This window comes from Vombatus ursinus, unplaced genomic scaffold (assembly GCF_900497805.2).
Source record: "Vombatus ursinus unplaced genomic scaffold, bare-nosed wombat genome assembly UNPS02000749.1, whole genome shotgun sequence".
NCBI classification, from domain to species: domain Eukaryota; kingdom Metazoa; phylum Chordata; class Mammalia; order Diprotodontia; family Vombatidae; genus Vombatus; species Vombatus ursinus.
In genome coordinates, this window is record NW_020940527.1 from 19,430,426 (window position 1) to 19,456,173 (window position 25,748).

The 25,748-nt window shown below is 40.9% G+C and overlaps 1 protein-coding gene across 1 annotated transcript in view; it reads right to left on the reverse strand.

Moving 5' to 3' along the window:
• Positions 1 to 25,748, reverse strand: part of ANTXRL (ANTXR like) — a 96,825-nt gene that overhangs the window by 36,179 nt on the left and 34,898 nt on the right. Inside the window, exons 10-13 of the mRNA XM_027860352.1 lie at positions 13,092 to 13,190; positions 5,875 to 5,944; positions 4,377 to 4,455; positions 1,213 to 1,308 (exon numbers count right to left, since the gene is read on the reverse strand). Coding sequence (XP_027716153.1) covers positions 1,213 to 1,308; positions 4,377 to 4,455; positions 5,875 to 5,944; positions 13,092 to 13,190 — 344 coding nt within the window. The remainder of the gene's footprint in view (positions 1 to 1,212; positions 1,309 to 4,376; positions 4,456 to 5,874; positions 5,945 to 13,091; positions 13,191 to 25,748) is intronic.

Genomic DNA, 25,748 nt, shown 5'->3' on the forward strand with positions numbered 1-25,748 from the left:
TCCTTCCTTCCTTCCTTCCTTCCTTCCTTCCTTCCTTCCTTCCTTCCCTCCCCTTTAGAGTTGTCAAACAAGCTGGGTCTACCAATTGAGTAGGCTATGTCTATACAAGCAAAGGGTAATTTTCTGGTTAATTCAGTCTTTTGAGTTATTCTGATTCATTCAGTTTTTTGATCCATGCAGAAATCTCCAACTTGCAAACAGGTTGAATTTTTTAAAAAAAATTATGTCAGTGGTTTGGAACTCAGAACAAAATTTCTCAGATAAATAACACTGTAAATGCTGCTTAGATTCTCAGGCTAGCCCCTTAATGCCTAGTAAACCCATTACATATCTCATAAGTCATATATCTGCAATGAAAACTAGTGAAATTGTTGTTAATAACTCATATAATATAGTAGCACTTTAAGCTCTGTAAAATGTTTTCCTCACAACAACCCTGTGAGGGAGGAAATACAAGTAGTCTTATTCTCATTTTACACATGAGGAAACTGAGGCTCAGGAAGTTTAAGTGACTAGTACAAGGACATATAGCTAGCAAGCACTGGGGGCTAAGCTTTGAACCCAGGTTTCTTAAGTTTTACTTTTGGTTAACAGCAAGAACAACAAAAACCAACCTTGCTCAGAGAAATAATTAAAAAAAGATCCTCTCCATTAAGTTTACACATCTGGGTTGCAAGCTACTTTGCTCAGAAACTTTCGTATCTTATTAGAAAAGAGACGGAATTTTGTCATCAAGAAAAAACATGGATACAACCCTCCTCCCCACCCCTCTGTGTGGGTGTGTGTGTGTATGTGTCTACGTCTACATCTGTATCTATATTCTTTCCCATATAGCGTCCTATCAGGTAACACTGCTTTCTCCGAAATTGTTTCAAACATATGGTATATTAGGTGCATTATAGGTAAAATGGACTATCATGGGCTGGCCAAGGAATGCAGTCATCATTTACAATGCTATTTCTATTTATTCTAGAGAGGGCAGTGAGAAACATCAGGGTAATGTCTCAGTAATCCTTCTCTATTAAGCTCACATCTGCCCTCATCACTGAGGGGACTGGGAGGATTGCATGGGAGGGAAAGAAGTGGGAGGAGAGAGATGCAGGGGTGGAGATTGGGAACAGTAGAAAAGCTAGGTTATTGTCCATCACTCACCCTGCATGCTTGCATCTATGTATGTATCTAAGGACAAGACGGTGACACATGAGTACTTACCACTGTGCAGCAAAGAGGCCAGAACCACCACAGAAGGGCCAGGGCCAGTAACAGAAACAGAACTAACAGGGCAATGAAGAGAATTGTTCCACTGAGCTGCAAACAAAGGAAATATCCAGATCACTTCCTTGATTGTCAAAAGATCCAATGCACGAGATGTCACAGAATGAGACCAAAGATATAACAGACAGAATGACGGGTCCTCTCTGCTTCACTTAATATCACGGCTCATCAGTACGATGTCAGGGATTATCATAATGTCCCCCATCAGAGGGGATGTTAGGAATTTCTCATTTTTCTGAGCCTTTTCTGTAATAAGCAGCTCAACTATGCCTGATTGAACACTAAAATAAGTCTATTTTAATTGCAATATCCTCCCAGGAGCAACTAGACAGTCACTAAATCACAGTTCATTTAGGTCTAATAATCCTAACCCTGACTCCTACAACCCTATGGCATCCTAGAGTCAGCCAATTAAAAAATCTGGGAGACTCAGGCTCATTAGTAAGCCAAAAGTTAGTTAATGGAGATTTTTTTGAGGATTGATATAACATTAAGTAGGCTACTGACACAATAAGAGAAGTACATTATATAAATAATAAAAACAGTAACAATAACACTTCTATAGTGCTTTAAAGTTAATGAAGCAGGTTTGTCTCAACCACCCTTTAAGATATACATCCTCATTTTATAAACAAGGAAACAAAGATCCAGAGGAACAATGACTTGTCTAAGGTCACTCAACTATCAAGCATTGGCATAGAGATTTAAACCCAGGTCTCTTATTTCCACATTCACTACCTCTTCCACTGAGAAACTAAGTGACTGGCCCAGGGTCACATAGCTAGCATCTGAGGCAGGTTTTGAGCTGAAGCCTCCTTGACTCCCAGCCCAGTGCCCTATTCACTGAACTATGTTGCCTCATCAATTTTAGGGTTGCAATTGAGAGAGACCTTGGAAATCATTTTGTCTAATTTTCCACTTCGTGTAGGAATATTAGCCTCCTTTACTTATGGTAAACATCTACATTTTACAAGAACTGAAAAATAGAAAAATATAGAGAAAGCTGAGAAAAAGAGGGGGAAAAAACCCACACCTGACAGAGAAGCTAAGTGGATCCTGAATATGAAACCTAGCAGAGAATGTGGGAGAGGAATCACAAGGTTCACTTTGCTCCAAGTTACAACAAAAAGAGAGAAAGGTTTAGAAATCAGTTGGTTGGATTCACATTAAGAAAAGTGCACAGTAATTTGTAAAAAGCTATGGGAGGCTAATTTTGCTGATGGGCAGGGATGTGCAGGGACAAGTGATCATGGAGTCATACCCACATACTTTCCCTTAGATGGAGAAGATTAAGCAAATAGTGGTTAACACTGTGCAAGTTGGTGCCAGAATCAAGAAAAAAGCTAATTGAGCAGACACACTACTCCTTCCTCAGGCATGCCTCTTCTCCCTTTCCAAATTCCCCTCACACTGAAAGCGCATGTAATCCCAATTTAAAGTGTTTGCAGAAAGAGTTGAGTCTCTACCAGCTGGCACCCGAGCGATGCCCTTTTGGGTATCAGATTCACCTAAGAACCAATATGAAAAGGGACTTTCACCCCTATCTGTAGATTGTGGCTTTGATGGAGGAGGAAAATGAGTTTCAGAGAGGATAAAAAAAGAGAGAAAACTTACTGCAGTAGGCATGAGAGAGCCAGATGAGAGCTAGAGCTGAGGAGCCAAAGAGAAGAAAACAGGAGAAGAAAGGGAAACTGCAGAAATCTGCAAAAGAGGGAAAGTGCTTAATGCAACAAGACTGAACAGGCTTGGAACACACCTGGATTCACATGAGCCCTGGCGTGAGCCTCTTACTGAGTGAGTTGATTAAGTGCTGAACTGACAGCTAAAGGCCCAGGCATTAGGGATGTACAACCAACGTACCAAGTGGGTGGGGCCGGTGCTCTCAGTTTCACCCCACCCTGGGGCCATACTGTGCTCTACCTTTATCTGTCTAGGTGCCGCATCACTCATTCTCCAGGAAGAAGCCATATCAATGGTCCTTCCTGGCTGAGAGTAATTTGTAGAAGTTCTCTCATGGTCATGGCTCCAGATAGCGTTGGTTCTACCTTTCTCTCTCACAATCAATCGTCCCTACTAGAAACCTCACTGAAAATCATTGTCATATTTTATGCAAATGACCTGGAGTCCAGTCATTAATTTAAAAAAAAGGTCCCATATATCAATTGCTTTTTTTTTTAGAGGCAATTGGGGTTAAGTGACTTGCCCAGGGTCACATAGCTAGTAAGTGTCTTAGGTCAGATTTGAATTCAGTTCCTTTTGACTCCAGGCCTGACACTGTATTCATTGCACCATCTAGCTGTCCCATGTCAATCACTCGTGCAACTGAAAGCAACTTAGCCCAATGACAAAACATCTCCCCTTTGTCACCTACCCTCATGCCAGTCTTATTTCTTCTAGGATAGTACTTTTCAGGATGGAGAGGTGGAAGGCTGGGAAAGGAAAGAACTTGACCCTGTCCAGGTAAGCTAATTTTCATGCATTTATTCCATTAAAAGAGCTTTCATCAGATGTAGCAATATAATAGGAGGAAGCTTGTGACTTTAACTACAGGGCTCCCTCTAAAGATAATACCTTGTGATACTGTCCTAGCCTAAGAAGGAAGGTGAGCTATTCATGGGAAAGCACATTGGAAGAGTTTGTCGTACTGTTGCTGGCTCTGGTATAGCCTCCCCACTGACTGGTATGGGGTTATAGATTATCAATTTTGATACGGAAAAGGGATTAGACTTGGGGACATAGATGTTAGAGCTATAAAGGACCTCAGAAGCCACTGATTACACCCTTCATTTTCTGATTGAGGAAATGGATGAGTTAAGTGACTTACCAAAGTCACAAAGATAATAAGCAACAGAATTGGGATTTGAATACAGGTCTCAAGACTGTAAATCTTATGTTGCTTCCAGTTTTGTTTTGGGTTTTTTTTTTTGCTATATCTTAGTTTTTACAGTGTGGATAACACTTTATTTCCTTCTTCTAGTTGGGGGGTAATATCTAGTACTCTTTACAACTAAGAAACACTCTAAAAAGAAAAATGAAGCTACCTCAATGACGTTTCTGGATTGATTTACTCCGGCCCACAAGGTCATGTCCTTAATACTTACACATTTGGTGCTGGTGATACTGACTGAGCTGGAGATGAAGGTGAGTCCCTTGTTCATGCTGACTTGGAGAAAAACCACCCTAGAACATAAGGAGAGGACAGTCAACATAAATGGCGGCATTTGCACATTCCTATGGTTCCCATGAGACTGCTCTTTTGCCAAGATATCATATCCAGCCTTGTTAAAGGCCGGGCTGTGGGTGCAGGTGTTCTCCTGGGAGCTGGGTTCACCACAAGTCAGCTGACTGTACAGAAATGAAGGACATCTTTATTATTATTGTTAATTTATAAAACATTTTTGGCTACCTGTGGGGAGACCACACCTAAACACTGGGAAAGTAGACCTCTGGCATCCCAGGAAGGGCATTCAGGAAAGGCTCATAGACAACCCTACTCCTGCCTTTTCTATTGTTTTGTACCTGCTTCCTGCTCTAGAGCATTGACCAGGAGTATTCCATATTTCAAAAGGTATTACTGATGTTCAGTTGAGATAGCACAGTATAGTGGAGATATGCTGACCTGAGTCAGGAAGAGTCGAGTTTGAGTTTGAGGCCTGACTCACACACACAGGCCATACGACCATGGGCAAGTTACTTAGCCTCCCAGTGACTCCAAGACTACAGGAGACAGAGGAGCTGTTGACCTGCATTAGTGGAGAACATTTCCACAGTGGGAGTAGATCAAAGTCTGGATTTAAAAAATAAACAAACAAAAAATCTCATCTGCTTCCACAGGATCATACCAAACCAATGGCGGTATAAACTCACACAAGTGTTTACCTCTGTGAAATAGCAGAAAATGGAGGGAGAATAAAAACAGAGTTCAATGTTTTTTCTAGACTCATCTTCTAGAGATATTTTAAGGACTAATAAATTAATCTTTCTGATTTAGGCTTCTCAGGAGAAAGACTTATATAAATTTAGAATATTATTCTTAGTGGGGTAATTATTAGTTAGTTCTGTATCCTAAATTCTATGTACCTAAGTATAGCAAAGATTAACCTTGCTGTTTGTATACGTTCAACAAATTAAAACTTGACCAAGGTTTCTCAAGCATCTATTATGTTCGGGTCGCTGAGGATCAGATGGAATCTCTACCTTCAAGGAGCAAATAATCTGGTAGGGAAGATAAGACAGTCACATGAAGAACTATCCTACAAGCAGACATGGATAAAGGAAATGTCCACCCAAAATACTAGGAGAAATCCGAGGAGGGAGCAATCACTTCTGGCAGGGGGAATCAGGGAAAGCTTCAGGAAGGAAGTGGTATCCGAATTGTTAAGCTGAGTCAGTAGATAACTTTTTTTTTCATTTTCAATATAGATTTTTCACAAAAAAGAGGTCAGGGCTGAGTGTGTGGGAGGGAGATTCCCCAAAGATGACCCTATCACAGGTAGGAAGGGCAGAAAAGGATGGGACAGTAAGTAGAGCAGTTGGGACTTAGAATGGGCAAAGGAGAATCATGCAAAATAAGGTTGAGAAGGTTCCATCATTACTTACTGTCCAACCTCATCTAGCTTTGGTGCAGGACAGAATAAGTATGTATCTTGCACAACCGTTGGTTTCTCATCTAAAAAAAATGACAGAGGATAAAAAAAAATATGAGAAGCCTGCCTAGGACAATATTAGGGAGGGCAGCGCGGTTGAAAGGTCAGATGGGAGGGGCAGGTGTCCTATTCCATTCTCAGTTTCCTAATGGGCTCACTGGATAACTTTAAATAAATCTTGGCCACCTGCAGCTTCAATTCAGTGTTTACATGTGAATAATTGTGATTCTTGTAAGGTTCGCACATAAGGTAGAGAAAGTGAGTTAGAGGAGGCAATAACAAAGCATTGAAACAAGTCAGGAGATCTGGATTCTAATCCATTTCTGCTACGAATTAGTTGTGTAGCCTTGGTCAGGTTACTCGGCCTCCCTGCACCTCAGTTTCTTCATCTTTAAAATGAGCAGCTGGGATATAGTAAAGTCCCTTCTAGTTTTAAAAGTTTACTGGTCTATGGCCGCTACTGCCTGTCTGCTCTCTGCCTACTGCTGACCTGAGAGAAGAGCTCCTCGGGCTCAGTGCCATGGCTCAAGCACCCCTTGGTCTGGCCCCATGCCCATGCACCCAGGGGCCTTTAGATCTAGCTCAGATTGAGCAGCTCATTTGCAAGGGCCAAGAAGCCGAGGAGTTGGCCTACCAGCCCTACAGTAACTTCCTAATGGGGACAGCTCTCCTGCCTCTAGACGGGAAGATTTTTCCAGGATGCAACAAAGAAAATGCTTCCTATTCAGTAGGCACCTGTGCAGAATGCCCTGCCATTCAGAACACCATCTCAGAAGGACACAAAGAGCTCCAGGCCTTTGCTATTACCAGTCTAGGGACCTCTTTGGCATTTATATTTGAAGGGCCTTGAATATACTATATGGTGATAGTGAAAAAAACACCTGGGAATCAAGAGACCTGTGTTGTATTCCCAGCTTTGGCTCCAACTTCCTATGTGACCTTACAGTAGTCATTTAGCCTCTCTGGGCCTCAGTTTCCTTTTCTGTCATATCAGAATATTGGCCTAAATCAGGGGTTTTTAATTTTGTTTATGTCCTGGACCTCTTGGGTAGTCTGGTGAAGCCCATGGACCCAAAAGTATACAAAATAAAATATATAAGATTACAAAGGAAAAAAAAAAGTTTACTGGTCTATGAAAAATTCACCAAGTGACTCAGATTTTGTCCCTTAACTATTGTGAAAATATTACAGAATTTTTGAGTTGGGAAGGACATTGGAAACCATAATCCAACTCATATCCAAACAATTATCCCATCTTCAACATCTCTGACAAATGGGTATTGTAGCCTATGCTGAAGATTTTCACTGAGAGGAAAACAATTGTCTCCTAAAGCAGTGCATTTCACTTTTAGGTATATCTGAGTGTTAGGAAGTTCCTCTTTTTCATTTATTAAAAATATTTTTCATTTTATTTTTATTTTCAGTTCCAAAATCTCTCCCTCCTTTTACCCTTCCCCCACCCAGTGAGAAGGCAAGAAATGTGATTTCCATTATATATATGTGAAGATAAGCAAAAATTATTTCTGCTTTAGCCATTGTACAAAAATAAAGGAGAAAAAAAGCAAAAATAAAATAAAGAGAAAAAATGTTTTAATCTGTATTCTAAGTCCATCAGTTCTCTATCTAGAGGTGGATTGCATTTTATATCATGAGTCCTTTGGAGATGTGGTAGATCACTGTATTGATCCCCAGCTAAGCCATTCACAGTTGATCATTGTACAATATTGCTATTACTGTGTACATTGTTCTCTTGGTTCTGCTCACTCCACTTTGCATCAGCTCATTTAAGTCTTCCCAGGATTTTCTGAAACCATCCCCTTCATCATTTCTTACATTACAATAGTAGTCTATCACATTCATATACTGCTTGTTCAATCATTTTCCAATTGATGGGCATCCCCTAAGTTTCCAATACTTTCCAATACCACCACAAAAAGAGCTGCTATAAATATTTTCATACATATGGGTTATTTCCCTTTTCTTTAATCTCCTTGGGATACAGACTTCCCTGTAGTATTGCCAGGTCAAAGGGTGTACACAGTTTTATAGCCCTTTGGGAATAGTTCCAAATCATTCTCCAGAATGCTTGGACCAGTTCACAACTTTACCAACAGTGCATTAGTGTCCCTATTTTCCCACATTCCTTCTAGCATGTGTTATTTTTCTTTTTTTTTGCCACCTTTGCCAATCTGATGGGTGGGAGGTGTTTTTATTTGTATTTATCTAATTGCCTAACTAAAGAGTTGTTTTATTTGCATTTATCTAATTATTAGTGATGTAGAGCATTTTTCCATAAGACTATTGATAGTTTTGATTTCTTCTTTTGAAAACTGTCTGTTCATATCTTTTGACCATTTATCAATTGCCTTTTTTCATTAAACAAAGTTTTATTGATACGCTTCATTTGTATATTACCAACACTTACCTTCACCCTAGGAGAGCTCTCTTGTAATATATGAAAACAATTTAAAAAAAAACTAACAATGCAGGGACTTCATCTGAAAGCACATGCAACATTCCACACCTATAGCACTTGCCTTTCTATTTTAAAGTATTTTTTAACTGAACAGGAATCTATCTTCTCTTTTACCCACATCCCATTGAAAAAAAATAAAAGAAAAACAATTTCCTTGTCACAAATATGGGCAGTCCAGCAAAACAAATCCTCTCATTGTCTAGGTTCAAACTGCACCCTAAATCCATCACCTTTCTGTCAGAAGATGTTTCATCATCAGTCTTCTGAAATCACGGTTGATCAGAGTTTTTACAGCCTTCAAAGTGGTTTGTTTTTACAGTGTTGTTAATGTATAAGTGGTTCTCCTGGTTCAGCCAGTTTTATTCTTCATGGATTTATAAAAGTTCAGAATTCTTCATTTTTGCATTTTATAAAAGTTCCTCCTTCTAACAAGTATACAGAGTTAGAGTGCTATATTGGCAAGAATGCTGGTTTAGAGTCTGAGGCTCTGGGTTTGAATCCTGACTCTACTAGGAGACTGCCTAAATGGGGTTGTTTGACTAGAAGGTTTCTGGACTTATGACACCTTGATAAGCATTACTCCTAGTTTACCTTTGGGGGCCAAGAGGAACAAAAGCATCTGTCTGTATGTAGCCCTTCAAATACGTGAATGCAGCCCTCATATCTTCCCTCAGTCTTTTCTTCCCAGAGCAAACAATCCCATTTCCTTAAAACAATCCACATATGGCATAATCTTGAGGTCCTTTGCCATCCTGGACACTTTGCTTTGGGCATTATCCAGCTTATCAGTGTCTTTGCTATTTTTATTAACTGCAATATTCTAAGAATTGGTACTAAATTCTTTCGTTTAGGACCAGAAAAGAGGTATAATGTTCTTGGAAAAGGATACATTTGACTCCTTCTAAAATACAAGGGAAAATAATAAGAATAATAGCTAGCATTAATATAACATTTTTGAGGGTTGCAACGTGCTTTTAAAATATTATCTCTGGGGGCAGCTAGGTGGCACAGTGGATAGAGCACTGGCCCTGGAGTCAGGAGGACCTGAGATCAAATCCGGCCTCAGACACATAACACTTACTAGCTGTGTGACCGTGGGCAAGTCACTTAACCCCATTGCCTAGCCAAAAAAAAAAAATTATCTCATTTGATCCTCATAAGCACTCTGGGAATTAAGTGCTATTATTATCTCCATTTTGCAGGTGAGGAAATTGAGGACAAGTGACTTGTCTAGGATTACACAGATTTGAATTCAGGTTTTTCTGACTCTCGGCCTAGTGTTCTATCCACTGTGCAACCTGGCTGCCTCAGCAGCTGAATACTTCAAAGAAAATAAACACAAAATACTCTGAACCATTAGCTAACAGTGGACAGAATCAGGAAACCTAGAATCATGGTCCACCTTATCTGTTGTAACTACCCTGTGCCACCATTTCCGTTTCTGTAAAAGAGAGATGATGACTCCCCTTACCCACATCATGGAGATATTTCAAGAAGAAAACAATCAAAATTAAACTTATAAAAAAATGAAAAAGAAGCCTCTCTCTGCAAAGTATGTTAGTTCTTTAGAAGAAGGTACTACGTATATAGGTATGACACTGCCCCAGTTAATAATCCAGGTGTGCTCCCTCTAACACCTGATCTTATCAATGAACATGGGTCCTCAGAAATGTCAGTCCTTTAACAGCAAAAGGTGTTGATGATTGAGCCAGTTTGAGTTTATGGAGTTTACTTTCCTAAAGCTAAATGTCAAGACTCTTCTAGTTTCCAAGTCTAGGGTTCTATTCAATATGCCACCTTGTCTTAAAGCTTGCTCTGTGGTCCATATGGGGAACAGACCCCTAACCTTAGCATTGTTAACAGCATATGCTGACCAACTGAGCTAACCCACGAATCTGCCATAGACAATCCTTGGAGGCTGAGTGAAGAGGATTGCTCTAGGAGATCCCTGTACTGAGGAAGAGGCTGGACTAGATGATCCTGGAGGCTTCTTTCAACTCTAACAGTCTCTGATTCCATGGCTGGACAAGAAAGCAGGTGAAAGATGTCACCAGAAGTGACCAATGTAGATGACCAAAATATACTCTGGTTATACTGACTACATAACTTCCAAATACCTTCTTTTGATGGTGATGTTCAGACCCAGATAGGGGCACTTGGGAACATACTGTTCCCCTCTCCTGATTTCCATTTCTTCTTCTGGAAGCAATACTTGAAGTGCAAACTCCTGCCTTATAGCATGACAAACACTGGGTAAAACAGCAAGTCTGACACCCGGGTGGTTTAATGGATAAAGTCCTGGACGTGGAGTCAGAGAAACCTGGGTTTAAATCCTGCCTCAGACATTAGGAATGTCAGCTTGGACAAGTCACTTCATCTCCTCATCTGTAAAATGAAGAGGTCAGGTCTGATGGCTTCTAAGGTCCCTTCCAGCTCAAAATGAAAGCATATACCCATTTTCAGAGAAACAAGAAACAATTTTTAAACTAAGAGCCCAGGATCTTAGGGAAGAGATAAAACAAGGGAGCAACTCTAGATAATTGAGAGCAATTCTAAAAAAAAAATGATCTGGACACTATTCTGGACCAAGCTGGCCTCAGTAAATAGGAAGTTTGGGCAAGCATTCAAGGAAAGCAGTATTGTCCATGCTGTGCACACGAGGGGATGCTTTCCCCCAAAGACACCCTGGTATGGAGGAAATGCACTTGGACAGGGGAATAGTGACATGGAAATAGAGTCCAGGCCTGGCAGCCTGTGCCATTCCCTCCTCCAGAACAAATACACATTTCTGGGAAATGTACAAATGAAATTGGAATAGATTCAGGCCCCCAATGGTGACTAATGATTTATAGATATTTAAACCAGTCAGACTTGGGAGAGAAGTAATGACTAAGATGCAGTCTTATTTTCTCTCTTTGGTGAAGTCTGTGATAGAGAAAGGGGTCAGAGTGACCGTTCTGAAAATGGACACCTCTTGTTCAGTACTAGATCAGAAATGAACTCAAAAGCAGAAATCCATCATTCCCTTGCCAAGTGAGTAAAACTTGTTTTGGAGCAGGCCCTGAATGGGGACAGAAAAAAACTCGGTCTCTATGATTGATGCCACCCTTGGCTTCTCTGCTTGGATTCCAGAGGGGCCAATTCATGCTTTCTGCTGTAGTGCCTCCTTTGATGAATTCCTGGGAACTGACTGGGAGCCAGACCCTTGTTTCACAGTCCATCAATTGGGCAGCCAGCTTAGAACAGAGCTTTGGGATTGCTCCTGTCCTGAGTTGAACCCAGATAGTCAAGACAACGGTTGTGACCTCTGCTCTGTGGAATCATTAGGCCCTAAAGTCCAAAGTGGTGAGTAAGCAGCAGGCTTGGAGAAAGGATAAAGAAGCGGCTTTGTGGACTTAAAAATCCCAGTGGGGAATCTTCTAGAGTGGGTACTATATCAATTCAATGTAATGAGTACTTCTGTGTGCTGGGCACTCTACTAGGTGCTGCCCTCTGGAAGCTTATAGTTGAGTGGAACAGTTGAGGACATGGAAGAAAAGAAAAGGGTATGTTCTAGACCAGAGGTTCCCAGCCTGGGGTATTCGTGTCCCCAGGGGCTTACAAGAAACTCATCAAGGGGTACTGGGAATATCTGGTATTGTCCTATCAAAATTAATTTCTTTATTTTATTTCTTAATGCATATGCATATTAGCTACAGAAGTTATTGGCTTTCATAACGAACAGAGGGTACAGTGAGTTTTTCTGAGAGTCAGGGGATACAGGTTGAAAACCCTTATTCTACACTTATTGTTCTTCAGTTCATCAAGTATTATGACTGCACCAGTCTCTAAAGTTCAGAAAGAAACAACTAGGCACCAGTAAGTCCTAGGAGATGATTTATTTTAGTGATCCAAACCCATCAACAAAATTCATAGTCAGGACGGTTGGGCCAGGGCCGGACAGAGGGTACCGGGAATTAGCTAAGTAATATATTCTCTAATTAGAGGTCGTGTGGCATAGCTGAGAGAGAGAGAGCTGGCTTTGGAGTCACAAAGACCCGGCTCAAACCTAGCCTCTGACATGTACTAGCTGTGTGAGCAGGGGCGATATCACTTAACCCTCTCAGTTCAGTAGCTCTGTAACACTGAAAGTTACTGGAAAGTATTCTGCGTTGGTGGAGGGAGGGTTTCACACAGGGATGAAAATTCCATACAGGATGGAAGGAGAACTGAAAGTCTCATACAAGGATGAAATCATAGACCTGTCCCATGATTAGAGAGTAACAGCTTGAGGACGTCCAGAGCTGTGCATCTTTTTATAATACTTACAACTCTCTCCAATATAGTGCCATTTTTCCATCTGAAAATGGGGCCAGACAATCTCATTCTCCTACTTACCTCTTCGGGATGTGGTAAGAATGAACGAGCTCATATTTCCTAAACTGTTAGACTCAGACTCTTAGACAGGAAAAGAAATTCAAGACATCCTCTAACCTAGGGCTGAGAGTCCATCTCTGCCTGTTTTTATATTTTTATATGACCCTCGAGCTAAGAACGATTAGTTTGCTGGCGGTACAAGAACAGGCAGCAAGACGCGATACAAGAACAGGCAGCAAGACGTGATACAAGAACCCCAGGTATCCTGACTCACATTCAATGCACTTTCTATGGCATTTATGGAGACATGACTCAGAGGCAGCCGAATGCCTACTTACTCATGGTAACGGTGTCATTGATCTTAAAGCTGCACAGAACTTGGTCGATATTCCGCGCGTGATAGAAGCCATTGCCTCGCACCACCACTTGGAAGGACTCTGCAAAGACAAAAATTCAAAGGGACACATGAGAAATGGTTCGGCTCGGTTTTCCACCTGACCTTGCCTTTCAAGTGGCTCCTCTCCTCAAACTAGCCCCCAGGACTTCTACTTAGCAGCTGCTGTTCTTGAGTCAGTATCTTTACCCTGGGCCAAATCCTCATCCGGTGTAACTCTGTGGGAATCTTGGACTGAAATCTGGCCTTAGTGCCATTATCAAAAGGCATTTTTTTTTTAAAGTGTCCGTTTCTGCAAGGGTCCAGGATAGGCAGCATATACTGTTTGGATCCAGTATTGTGAACAGTGAACCCTCTTGTTCTGCTGCTGATGGTGGTTTTATCAGTAATGATCTCTGGTTTCTGTGGGGCTCATGGGAACTGTATCTTATCTCGTTGCCTAACTTTATTTCCCTTATTTTTGTTGGGAAGTATAGGCAAGGGTAATGAATCCCACATAAATTCTTAAGAACAAAGGGGTGAATGAAACAGGAAGTGGTTTTTTCAATTGAGAGTTTCTTGGCTTGAGAAATTTGAACTCTGAATCCTGAAATTCAGCTTAGGGTAGATTATTTTCTTCTTTTTGGTGAGTTAAACAACAATAAAAATGCTCTCCCCGACCAGTTATATCAGTCACTTGATCAGAGGATAGAGGTCTTTCCTAACATATTCATTTATGACTAAGGTGATAGACCCAAGATTCTTGACAGTACCATTAAATCAATTGCCCTGAATGGCTGAACAATTTGTGACATATCAGAGTAATGGATGACTACTGCACTATAAGAAACAACGAATGAGGAATTCAGAGAAATGTAGGAAGACTTGTATGAACTGATGTAGAGTGAAGCAAACAAGCGGGAAACCACTATACACATTGACTACAATACTGTAAGCAAAGAGAACGCTAAACCAAAACTGAACATTATATAAATCTTGAAGCCTGAAAAGAGCTAACAAAATGCGCCTCCCTCCTTTTCCTGGGGAAGAAGGGATCTATTGTTACAGAATGTGCATGTACTATCTGATTGGGTCTCTGCTTTGGTTGACTTTATTTGATTGCTTTATTTGTTACAAAGGAAGGCTCAAAGATGGGGTAGGGATATATAAGAATGACTCACAAAAATAAAAGGTATCAGTAAAACTTAAGTGAACGTCATTAGAGAAATATTCCATAGTTACAGTACACTGCTTCATTAAATGAGCAGCTAGGTGGCTCAGTGGATAGAATGCTGTGCCTGAGTTCAATGTCTTGCTGATTATCTCATGTCTGTGTCTTTGTATGAACAGTTCCCGTGGATGGAATGTTCTCCCTCTTCACTGCCACTCCTTTGAACCCAAGCTGCCTCCAAGGCTGAGCTCAAATGTCACCTTCCCAAAAATCTTTTTCTAATTCTTACAAGTTTTATTGCTTCAATCCCAGCAAATCCCACTCCCTGTGATTAACTTGTGTTTGTTTTGTCTTTATCTATTTGAAAACAGGGGCAGCTATGTGGCACAGTGAATAGAGCACTGGGCTTATAATCAGGAAGACTCATCTTCAGGAGTTCAAATCTGGTCTCAGCCACTCACTAGCTGTGTGACCCTGGGCAAGTCACTTAACCCTGTTTGCCTCAGTTTCCTCATCAGTAAAATGAGCTGGAGAAGGAAATGGCAAACCACTTTAGTATCTTTGTCAAGAAAATCCCAAATAGGGTCACTAGGAATTGGGCACAACTGAAAAGACTGAACAACAACTTCATTAAATACCTTTGCTTTGAACATATGTCCATATATATAATATATATATATATATACACACACACACATATATACACACATATTCATACTGAGAAGAATGTTATGTAGTCACAACATGGACTTTGGCCAGCCAATTTTAGGCCCAAGTTATCTGGGGATTTGTGAGGAATTGTTTTCTTCTCTAGTAAGGGGTCCTGAATATAGGATAAGTGGAGGCACATTATTAGACTGGTTTACTTACCCCAATTTGGGGTGGGGCTGGGGGAGTGTGATATGATAAGCATTAAGAACTAAAATGCAGGGGCAGCTAGGTAGCGCAGTGGACAGAGCACTGGCCTTGGAGTCAGAAGGACTTGAGTTCAAATCTGGCCTTAGACACATAATACTTCCTAGCTGTGTGACTCTGGGCAAGTCACTTAACCCCAATTGCCTCACTAAAAAAAAAAAACAACAAACCCAAAACAAAAGACCAAACAAATGAAAAAAAGAACTAAAATGCGTTTCTGACTTCAAGTCAGATGAGAGTTGAACTTTAGGAGTCAGAGGAAGTAGTATCAAAGAGCATGTGTGATCTGAACCTAGCTGCCCATTACCTTTTTTGTCACAACTGGCAGAGGGGAAATAGTTTGCAGCTGCTGGCAGAAAGAACTGTAGTCCTGCCTTGCAGGGTAGAGACTTAATAACCACAGCGTCTTGAACAGATGGTGAATGCTAGGATGCTAGGAGGTGCTAACGACAGTAAGGTAGCTGAAGACCAGTTAGAATGAAGATGTGATACCCTTTGGGGGCCAGCCAAGAGACACCCAACAGGAAGCATGCTCAGTAGAGAGCTGTCGTGATAACATCACCAGAAAACATGGGCACAAGTTGCACCTTTATGTGCAAACCCTGGCTATGTGTGATTATCAAATGTGCTACGTATGTTCCCAATATGCCCATGCCTCATGAGCGATCCCTATGAGCATTCATTCATTCAACTGAGGGTGTGTATATTTATGGGAAAAGTTTATGGGAGGTAAGAGGAGAAGTGTCTTGTTACGTTATACTATTTCATTCAATGCCTTTGCTTTGAACTGAGTGTGTCCTCTGGCTGACTAGTGAACACAAACATACTGTGCGTTTACATGAGCTATGGTTTGGAGAGGATTCTTAACTACAGTGGTGCCTAGAATCTGGGGTAGCTACTGTGGGGGGCTCGTGTGTGAGGAAGCTGCTTTACATTCACAAGCTTGTGGCCTGTTTCATTTTAGGGTCTTCCTCCACCTGAGAGTACCATGGAGAGTTCAAGATGGTCTGTGGCAGTTTGTGGGCATTTTGCCCATAGCCCAAACTGAGAAATGGACCCTGGATAGAAAGAAAACACATTTACACCGGGCAATCTGCTGAGGTCAAGACTAGCTACATGTGCAGACTTCCACAGCAACCCAAGACATTCGCCAAGAACTGTCTCCAAGATATGCCCATATCCCATTTTCTCTTGACAGAAGAGTTCATCTAATTTACAAAAATGATTAATGTCACCCATTGTGATGACTTTTTCCTTCTCTTCCAACCTTAAAACCTCTCTGTGCATTCCCCTATCTTTTCATTCCTTCTCTAGTCTTTCAGAAGACAAAGAAGTCTTGCTAAGGCTTTGTTTCCATTTCCTCTCCTAGATTTTGCTCTGTTTTCTTTTGCATTCTCAGTCTCTCCTTTAATGAGTTCAGTTTTAGACATATTGTATTTAAGATATCTATGGGACACATAATTCAAGATATCCAATAGGCAGTTGGAGATATGAGCCTGGAGGGCAGGAGATAGGTTAGGGTTGGATGAGTAGATCTGACTTGTCAATTCATGCAATGCATGCCTACAATATATGGAGAAAGATCATTTGGAATGTAGGCATGTGGACAATTTTAAAGACATTTTCTTAAAGAGATATAGTTGCACCTATTCCAATACTTTTGTCCCTTAAGACCACTTTTAGGCGTATAGGATTATATTCGGTGTAGAAAGGACCCTTAGGGGCCATCCAGTATAGCCCACACCCAATTTTATAGATGAGGAAACTGAGGTCCACAGAAGTTAAGAGACATAGATAGTAAGTTACAGAGCTGGGAATCAACCCCAAGCCCTGTGATTCCAAATACAGCTTGCTTTCTCCTTTATCATCCTGACTCACACAAGTACTCTCTTCCTAACACTGACCTACATATATAGAATACACATGCTGCTTCTGACCAATTCAATTCCTCTTCTGTAGATATTATCTATATACAGTAATATAACTAACTCAGGGATCTACCTTGTGTAAATAATAGGTTTTTAAATAATAATAATAATATTATGATGTTAAAAAAAAGATTGAAAACTTATGTGAGTCAGTGAAAATCATAGCTTGGGAGTGGTCAAGTTAAGTTGCTGGTGAAGGAGCATCTATAAAGTGACAGATCCCAAATTGTTCTCTTATTTTTACAAATAGAGAACTCAGTATCATGCTGATTAATTCCATTGTTAAGACTGGACAATCAGGACATTGTGTGTCCTGTGCAAGGCCAGATTGTGGAACACTCCACATCATTGGCAGGAACATAGTCTTTCCAGACATTTTGCTGTGGAAATGGTGCTGGGCTAATGAGATTGTATTATTGACCATTTTTTCTTTCACTTCAAGTGTATCCCTGCGCCAAAAAAGTCCATCTGTCACTGCAGTTCTGCTGGCTTTGTAACTGACTTCTGTCCCATGTTCAAAGCTTTTCTTATAGGGAGGGTGTGGCTGCTATGAGGTTAAAAGGGACTAGGCAAATAATTTACCGCCAAAATCTGTTAGTAGGTCAACCTCTGCACATTAAAAAAAAAAAACAAAAAACGCCAGATAACTGAGGATGACGTCAGTGTTTTGGAAATAATCTACAGACCAGCCTCAGCTTGCCATTCCACTTCTTGAGAAGAGACCTGGCTTCCATCTTAGGATTCCAAATTGGAAGCTATTGTGGATTACTGGCATGAGAAATTACCTCCTACCCAGGATGAGTTTATGTGAGTTTCAAATGTATTTCTTTGGTAATAGTGAAAATATCTACCTTAATCCCTATGCTATAATAAGACACTCTTATTAAGACCTATTTTGAACTTGTCAGGGAAGATACAGGGTGACAGTATAAAACCCCACAGAGACTCCTGGAAGGGGAATGGAGGGGCTTAGCAGAGACCAGGCGAAGGACAGATTCCCTTGAGCACAAAGGAAAGGGTATGAGAACCATAGGAAGTATGAAGGTCTTAGAAGATGGTCAGTAAGAACATCATTTCATTTTCAAAGCCTGGTGAAACTGTAATCTGGTTGCAGAGCAGATGTGCAGGGACTGGTTTATTTTTGTCATTGTAACCCTAGTGACATAGTAGGCTGAATAAATGATAGCTGATTTATTGATTGAAGCATGGGATGAGGCTGGATTATCCAAGTTTCTGTTCAATTTGTGTTAATAAGGGAGCAACATGGTGTAGTGGACAAAGCAATGAAGCAAAGCAAATCAAGAAGATCTGGGTTTAAATTTTGCCTGAGTCGCTTATTAGCTGTGTGACCCTGGGCTAGTCACTGAACTCTTCGGAATCTCAGTTTCTTTAGCAACAAAATGGGGAGCACTGATCTCATAGGACTGTTGTGAGAACCAAATTAGATAGTGTATGTAAAATACTTTGCAAACCTACTAAATAAACACTAAATAAAGATTATCACTATTTTTTTAAGGTAGAGGCTGAACAAGATAACTATTGAGATTCCTTCTAACTGAAATTTGGTGATTCTATGATTTACTAAATATTAGGCCAAATTAATTTTAAAAATTAATTAGTAGTAATTTCATTACTTCTGTAGCCAAACAATATCATATTATGTGGGGAAAGCATATTTTTCACCATCATGTCATAATAACCTAGAGGACCTATAATGAAATGAATTAAGAGAACCCATACAAAGATGTTTATGTAAGAACTTGGCTAATGAGCTGCTTGTTCAGATTAGAACGTTAAATAAAAACGTGATGCCACAATTTGGTATCTTTAATATCAAATGGAAGAATAATCTGGGTGGGGAAAAGAATGGTAAGGGCAGAAAGGTAAAGGCAGAGCATGTGGGTCAGCACCATGACTGAATCTTGAATTGAATTTCAGTGCTTAGCATAGTGCCTGGCACATAGTAGGCTCGTTAGTAAATATTGATTGATTGAATGAATTGAAAAGAGCCTGGAGAATCAGGGAAAATCTGAATCACATCAATCATATTTTTTCCCACTCCTTGGTTGTTTTCCATTCAATTTTAGTTCTGGTAGTGTATTACCTAGTTTGGCCTTTGACTTCTTCCCTAAGAGTCTTATTTCTCAGTCATCTGGCCTTCTGTATGCAGCCCTTAGATGGGTAAAGCTCTCTTCTTTTAAGGGTTGTCTTCTCCCATTTGATTGTGAGCTTCTCAAGGAAAGGAACTGTCTTATGTCTCTCTCTTTTTTTTTTTTTGGTATTCTCAGTGGTTAGCACAGGGCACACTATAGGTGCTTAATAAATGTTTATTGACTTAAGTAACTGACTCCATCAGGAATGGAACCCCGCAGTTGTAGTTGGGCATGACTAGTAGCCACAGGCAGACTTTGACTACAAACAAAAACCATGAAAAATCCCCACTTACGGCCTTTTCTTTCTCAAAATGAGAATAACAAAAGACATTATGATTGTCAAAAATATTTATTGAGCATCTTTCATATGCAGGGCACTATGCTGGCACCCCTAGTAATGGGGAGAAATCTACCTCTTTCTAACTTCACTTTCCCATCAATGCTGACACCATTCAGCTAGTCTGCAATAATCAAAACCTTGATGTTACTTCTGTTTCTTTCCTTTCTTCAGCTGTTCATAGTCAATCAGTTGCTAAATCTTATCAATTCTACTTACATAATAATAATAATAGTTAACTTATATTGGGCAGCTAGGTGGAGCAGTGGATAAAACATCAGGCCTTGAGTCTGGAAGGCCCGAGGTCAAATGTGACCTCAGACACTAACTAGCTGTGTGACCTGGGGCAAGTCACTTAACCCTGCTTTCCTCCATGTCCCATGAGCCACTCCAGTATCTATGCCAAGAAAACCCCAAATGGGCTCACATAACTGAAACAACCGAATAACACCATATCCCTACCTGGTGAGCTTTTTGGGGGGAAGCTAGGTGGTGCGGTAGATACAGTGTTCAGCCTGATGTCACGAAGACTTCTTTGTGAGTTCAAATCTGGCCTCGAAACTTACTTACTCGCTGTGTAACTCTGGGTAAGTCACTTAATCCTGTTTACCTCTGTTGCCTTATCCATAAAACCAGCTGGAGAGGGAAATGACAAACCACTCCAGTATCTTTGCCAAGAAAACCCCAAATGGGGTCACAAAGAGCAGGACACAACTGAAATGACTCAACAACATGTATTTAGCACTTTGAAGTTGGCAAAACACTGTGTGTGTGCATGTAATCTTGTTTGATGTTCACAACAGTCCTGTCATGTGGTGCCACTATTATCCCTATTTTACGGTTGAGGAAACTGAGGATCAGAGAAGTTCAGTGACTAGCCCAAGATCACACAGTCAGAACATGACTGAGATGGTATTTCCTCAATGATATGTTTGTGTTTGGTTCTAGGTCTCTATGAGTAAAGGTTACAATGGGCTGCTTCTTATCCTGATAAATAACCCTGTTCTCTTTTTTCTTTTGCTTATACTTTTCCCCTTCTTTTCTATATCCCTTTACCCCTCTCCAGTCTCCCATTCAGTAAGCTGATCTCATTCAGCTGTTGTTTTGATTAAATCAATGGACATGAATGGTGTGGATGACCAAAAGGCTATTCCTCCCAGGTGGTAGAACCTGAGTGAATCCACAACTGGTTGAAAGTGTGTGGATGAAGTTTTGGAGTGGGGAACTCAGTCCATGGAGCTGTCTGTTCTATTTCACCTCTGCTACTCTTCACTGCTCCCTAAACCCCAGAATAAAAAAAAAATAAGTGTGGCAGGAAGAATAAGACACTCACAAAAGAAGTCATCCACCAGGACAGAAAATAACGCATGGAGGGAGCATTTTGTCAGCTGTAGTGGCTTCCTGACCTGCCTCCCCATACAACATACCTTGTCTTTAGCCTCACAAGTAGCTCTGCTCCCCACTGGGCTCAATAAAAACAATGGGTTATCACCAAGGGCCTTGGTGCCCCTCACAGTGTTAATTCAAAGAAGGAATTTGGCTGGACTTTAATAGGAGTTAGGCAATGAGGCTAGTCTGAAAAGAGGTATTGTGAGCATTTGGAAGCCAAACAACAGAATTTTCAGTTAATTTAATAATAGAGCCCAGCAATGGATGAGAATAATCCTCGAAAATCTATACTCTTGTGTTGCCACAACACAGAACTATAAACAACCACACACATGCATACACACACACACACACATGTATGCATAGGTATAGATATATATATACATATGAGTATGTGTGTGTATATATAGATACACACACACACATGTACACACATATATATGAAAAATCAAAGGGTGACCACACCTCAATCTGGTGAACAGCTAATAAGTAGGGAAGAGAAAAATTTTCCATTAGGAGTTATTGTATCATAGAATCACAGGATCAGATAGGATTTCAAGGGCCATCTAATTTATCACACAATCTCTGGGCAGGATACTATATGTACATCCTTGATGGTAGGATTTTTTCCTCAATTCAATTCAACAAAAGATTATTAAGTACCTACTATGTACAATCAATAATCATCTACCAAGTACCTATTATGTGTTGGTCACTGTGCTAACTGCTGGGTTATAGAGGCACAAATGAAATAATTCTTAACATTAAGGAGTTTGGAATCTATATACAAAGAAGACACCAGCTAATTGGGGAGTGCAGGGAATAAGGGTACTAGCAGATGGCAGCAGGGAACCAGGGAAGGCTTCATGTAGAAAGTGGCCCTTGAGCTGAGCTTCTCAAGAAAGCTGGGTGGTAAGAGAATGCATTCCGGGCTTGTGGCACAGCCAATGCACAATCAATGCCATATATTTGCCAAGAAAATTCCAAATGGAGTCACGAAGAGTTGGGTACGGCTGTAAATGAGTGAACAACAGAATTGTCTGAAATTGTCAGAGCGGTCTGAATTTCAAAGCTGTCTGAAAGTACAATCAGCTGCTTTTAGAAGAATCGTGGTCACCATGACTGGAAGTTTTCAAGCAGAGGTTGTATTATCACTTGTCTAGGATATTGCTGAGGGGATTCTAGTTCAGGTATTGACTGGCCTAGAGCATCTCTACAGTTTCTTTCAATGCTAAGATTCTGCCTCCCTTACATAGTAGGTACTGAAGAATTATTTATTGAATAAAGGTATAAATTCAAATAACAGAGTGCAACTGGATTTTATTTTCTCCATACTCCTCTTTTAGGAGAAAAATGCAAGCCACAAATCAGAGAATGAGTCATAAAACAAACTAAGAGGGGATGTTCCGAGGTCAATATAAATTCAGCCCAAACTCCCCCACCTGTAATTATCTCTAGTCATGGACAACAATCACTCATGTTCACAATAATGACCTAGAGAAGATCTGTAACATCTCCGGTCATCAAAGAAGGGAATACCCACTGAGCCTAGAACCTTGATCAATCCTGGATTCTAGTGTTCCAGACCCACCACTAACTCACTGGGTGACTGTGGATGGTCACTTCATCTCTCAGCCTGATTTTCCCCATCTACAAAACGAAGAGGGAGGAAGCTAGACGATGTCAGGGCTTTCTAGCCCTAAACTCATATCAATTTGGGAATTCTACTGCATTTTGGACAGATTTGCAACAAGAGGTGGAATCAAAAAGTATTTCTCTACCATTCCCAAGTCACAGCAAATTCCTCATCATTCTGATTAATCAAGATTTTGCTTAAAAAATGTGGGGAAGTTCTATCAATACACAAACAATAGAAAGTGGCTTAACCCCCCATACTCTGTTCCTCCCTTCCCCTTTATATAAATCATTCTCCTTCTTTCTCCATCCCCCCCCCCTTTCCAGCCCACCCTACTTCATCAGATGTTCTTGCCCATTAATTTATCCTAGATGATGGATGCTTGAAATGGCTAATTCTATCTAATTTGGGACCCTGGCTCTGGCCTCATTCTTTTCTTTCTGCGTTACTGTCAGACTGTACGTTGCAGCTTTTTGACAAGCCAGCAAAGGGAAAAAGGTCAGTGGTGAAATCGCTGGGCAGAGCTGGCAGCTAGATGGCGGGTTGGAACTGGTGCGCCCAAGTTCCGCTGTCTGCTCCGCTTGTGTGACTCTGAGGAGAAGCTGACAGCTTGCATCCTCACCTGGGATTTGACATAGCTGCTTGGATGCTGCATCCCAGCAAAACCTTTCAATTACATCTGTGTCCCACGAGCTTAATCAAAACAATGACGCTGTCAAAGGGGAAGCTTCATCCCGATAGCCTATTTCCAGGCAGCATGTCTTGGTCACTTTAAATCACCAGAAGCAGATGAAGCCTCCAACATTTTCTCCCCTCCCACCACCAAGCACTACAGATTTATAGGGTCAGAAAACAGGAGGTGTCAGATAGCTCTCATCAGCCGTCAACCCACTGGCTCAGTCAGCTGAAGCTTTTGTAAATGACTTCCTGTAGAAACCCCAAATCCGAGTCTGAGGACGACTAGACGGTAACAGAAATGACATTCACGACAATGGGAAGAACTTGCTTAGTGACTTTAATCACAGTGGCAGGAAGATGGGTGAAATAGCAGTGGGAAGGTTAGTGATCAGGGTTAATAAAATAATGGTAAAGGGACCGTGCCCATAAGAAACAAGGGGAAAAGTAGAGGGGATGATAAAGATAATAAATAGGAAAAATGATACCTAGCATGGAATGGAACCTAATGGAGTATTTATTCTTACTAATAAAAGTCTATACTTTTAAACTTCAGTAGTAGTTTATAGGGGCAGTTAGGTAGTGCAGTGGATAGAGCATTGGGCTTGGAATCAGGAAGATCTGAGTTCAAATCCAGCCTCAGGCACTTACTAGCTGTGTGACCCTGGGCAAGCCATTTAATCCCTATTTGCCTCAGTTTTCTCATCTGTAAAATGAACTGGGAAGGAAATAGCAAACCACTCCAGTAACTTTGCCAAAACAAACAAACAAACAAATAAACCCCATGGATACCACTGGTGTGCTGAGGTCCACGGAGTCACAAAGAGTCAGACACAACTGAATAATAAGTAGTTTATAATTAATTAACATGTATGTGACTTCCAAAACAGAATCCAGCCCAAACTCATGAAGAAACCTTATGCCTTCCCTAACCTGGGATCTGTGAATGTGTTTTAAAAAATTAATAAATTTATTTCAATGTCATTTGTTGCCGTTATAATTTTATGTAAGTGTCTAAGGCTGGATTTGGACTCAGGTCTTCCTGGCTAGGGGCCTGGTGCTCTATCCCCTGTCTCACCTAGGGAGCTTGCACAGTGTCAGAGATACAACATTGAAAAAAGGACCCGTCCCTACTCTTAAGGGGCCCACAGGACCTGGAAAGGAGAGAGATGTTGAGCCATATTTAGGGTGAAGGCAGTTCTTTTTGTCATTTCATCAAGTTACGAGTACTTTTCTCCTCCACTCTGTCTTCTTCATGGTCTTGTATCTAAAGACACTTAAGAAATGATCCCAAATTTGAAAAGGTGCACACATATGATTCAGGGACTTTGCTTTCACAGCATTCCATTGTGGGTCTCTCTTTGCTCTCCCAAGCTGGAATGCCCTCTCACCTCACCTCTGCCAGCCTCCGAGACTCAGCTCAAGCACAGCTTTCTACATAAGGCCTTTCCTGATCCTTTCAAGCACTCCTGTCTCTTCTACCCCATGAGTGGCTTGCCATTTCCTTCTCCAGCTCATTTTATAGATGAGCTAGCTAAGGCAAACAGGGTTAAGTGACTTGCCCAGGGTCACACAGTTAGTATATGTCTGAGGTCAGATTTGAACTCAGAAAGATGAGTCTTCCTGACTCCACTGCACCACCTAGCTGACCTCTTTGTATACTTAGTCCTTAGCAAAGTGCCAAAGAGATGTTTGTTGATTGGCAGATTCACCTCTTCAGACTGGGAATGTGATTTCTACCAATGGAGTCATAACTGCCAATTTGAAGGTACTGTGCAATTCAGCATGGTGGGATTTCACCTGTACCAATAAAGTTAGCATTTATCTAGCACATTAAGGTTTACAAAATGCCTTACATAGGTTGTCTCATTGGATTCTCACAAAAACCCCTTTGAGGGAGGTGCTGTTATTATCCCCATTTTACTGCTGAGGAAACTGAGGCAGCTAGACATTAAGTGACTTGCCCAGGGTCACACAGGTTCATTTTTGTATCTCCCTTAGCACCTAGCATAGTACCCTGCACACAACAGGCACTCAATAAATGCTTGATGAATAAACAAAAGAAGGAATCAATAAAAATACATATTATGAGGTTGTTAAGCCTTCCTCTCATCTTCTCAAGAAGCCTTTCCCAACCCCTCTAGATTCTTGTGCTTTCCCTCTCTTAATTATTTCCTATTTATCATTTATATAGCCTTCTTTGTACAGATTTGCTTGCATATTGTCCCCTTTGTCAGAATGTAAGCTCCTTGAGGGGAAGGTCTGACTTTTGCCTCTTTTCCTATCCTCAGAGTTCAAAACAGTGTCGGGCATGGGGTAGGTACTTTGTAAATGTTTACTGATGGACTGACTGACTAATGCCTTGGCCAAGTCAGCCCAACTTAGGCAGATAAAGGACATTATAAAGATGCTTAGGAG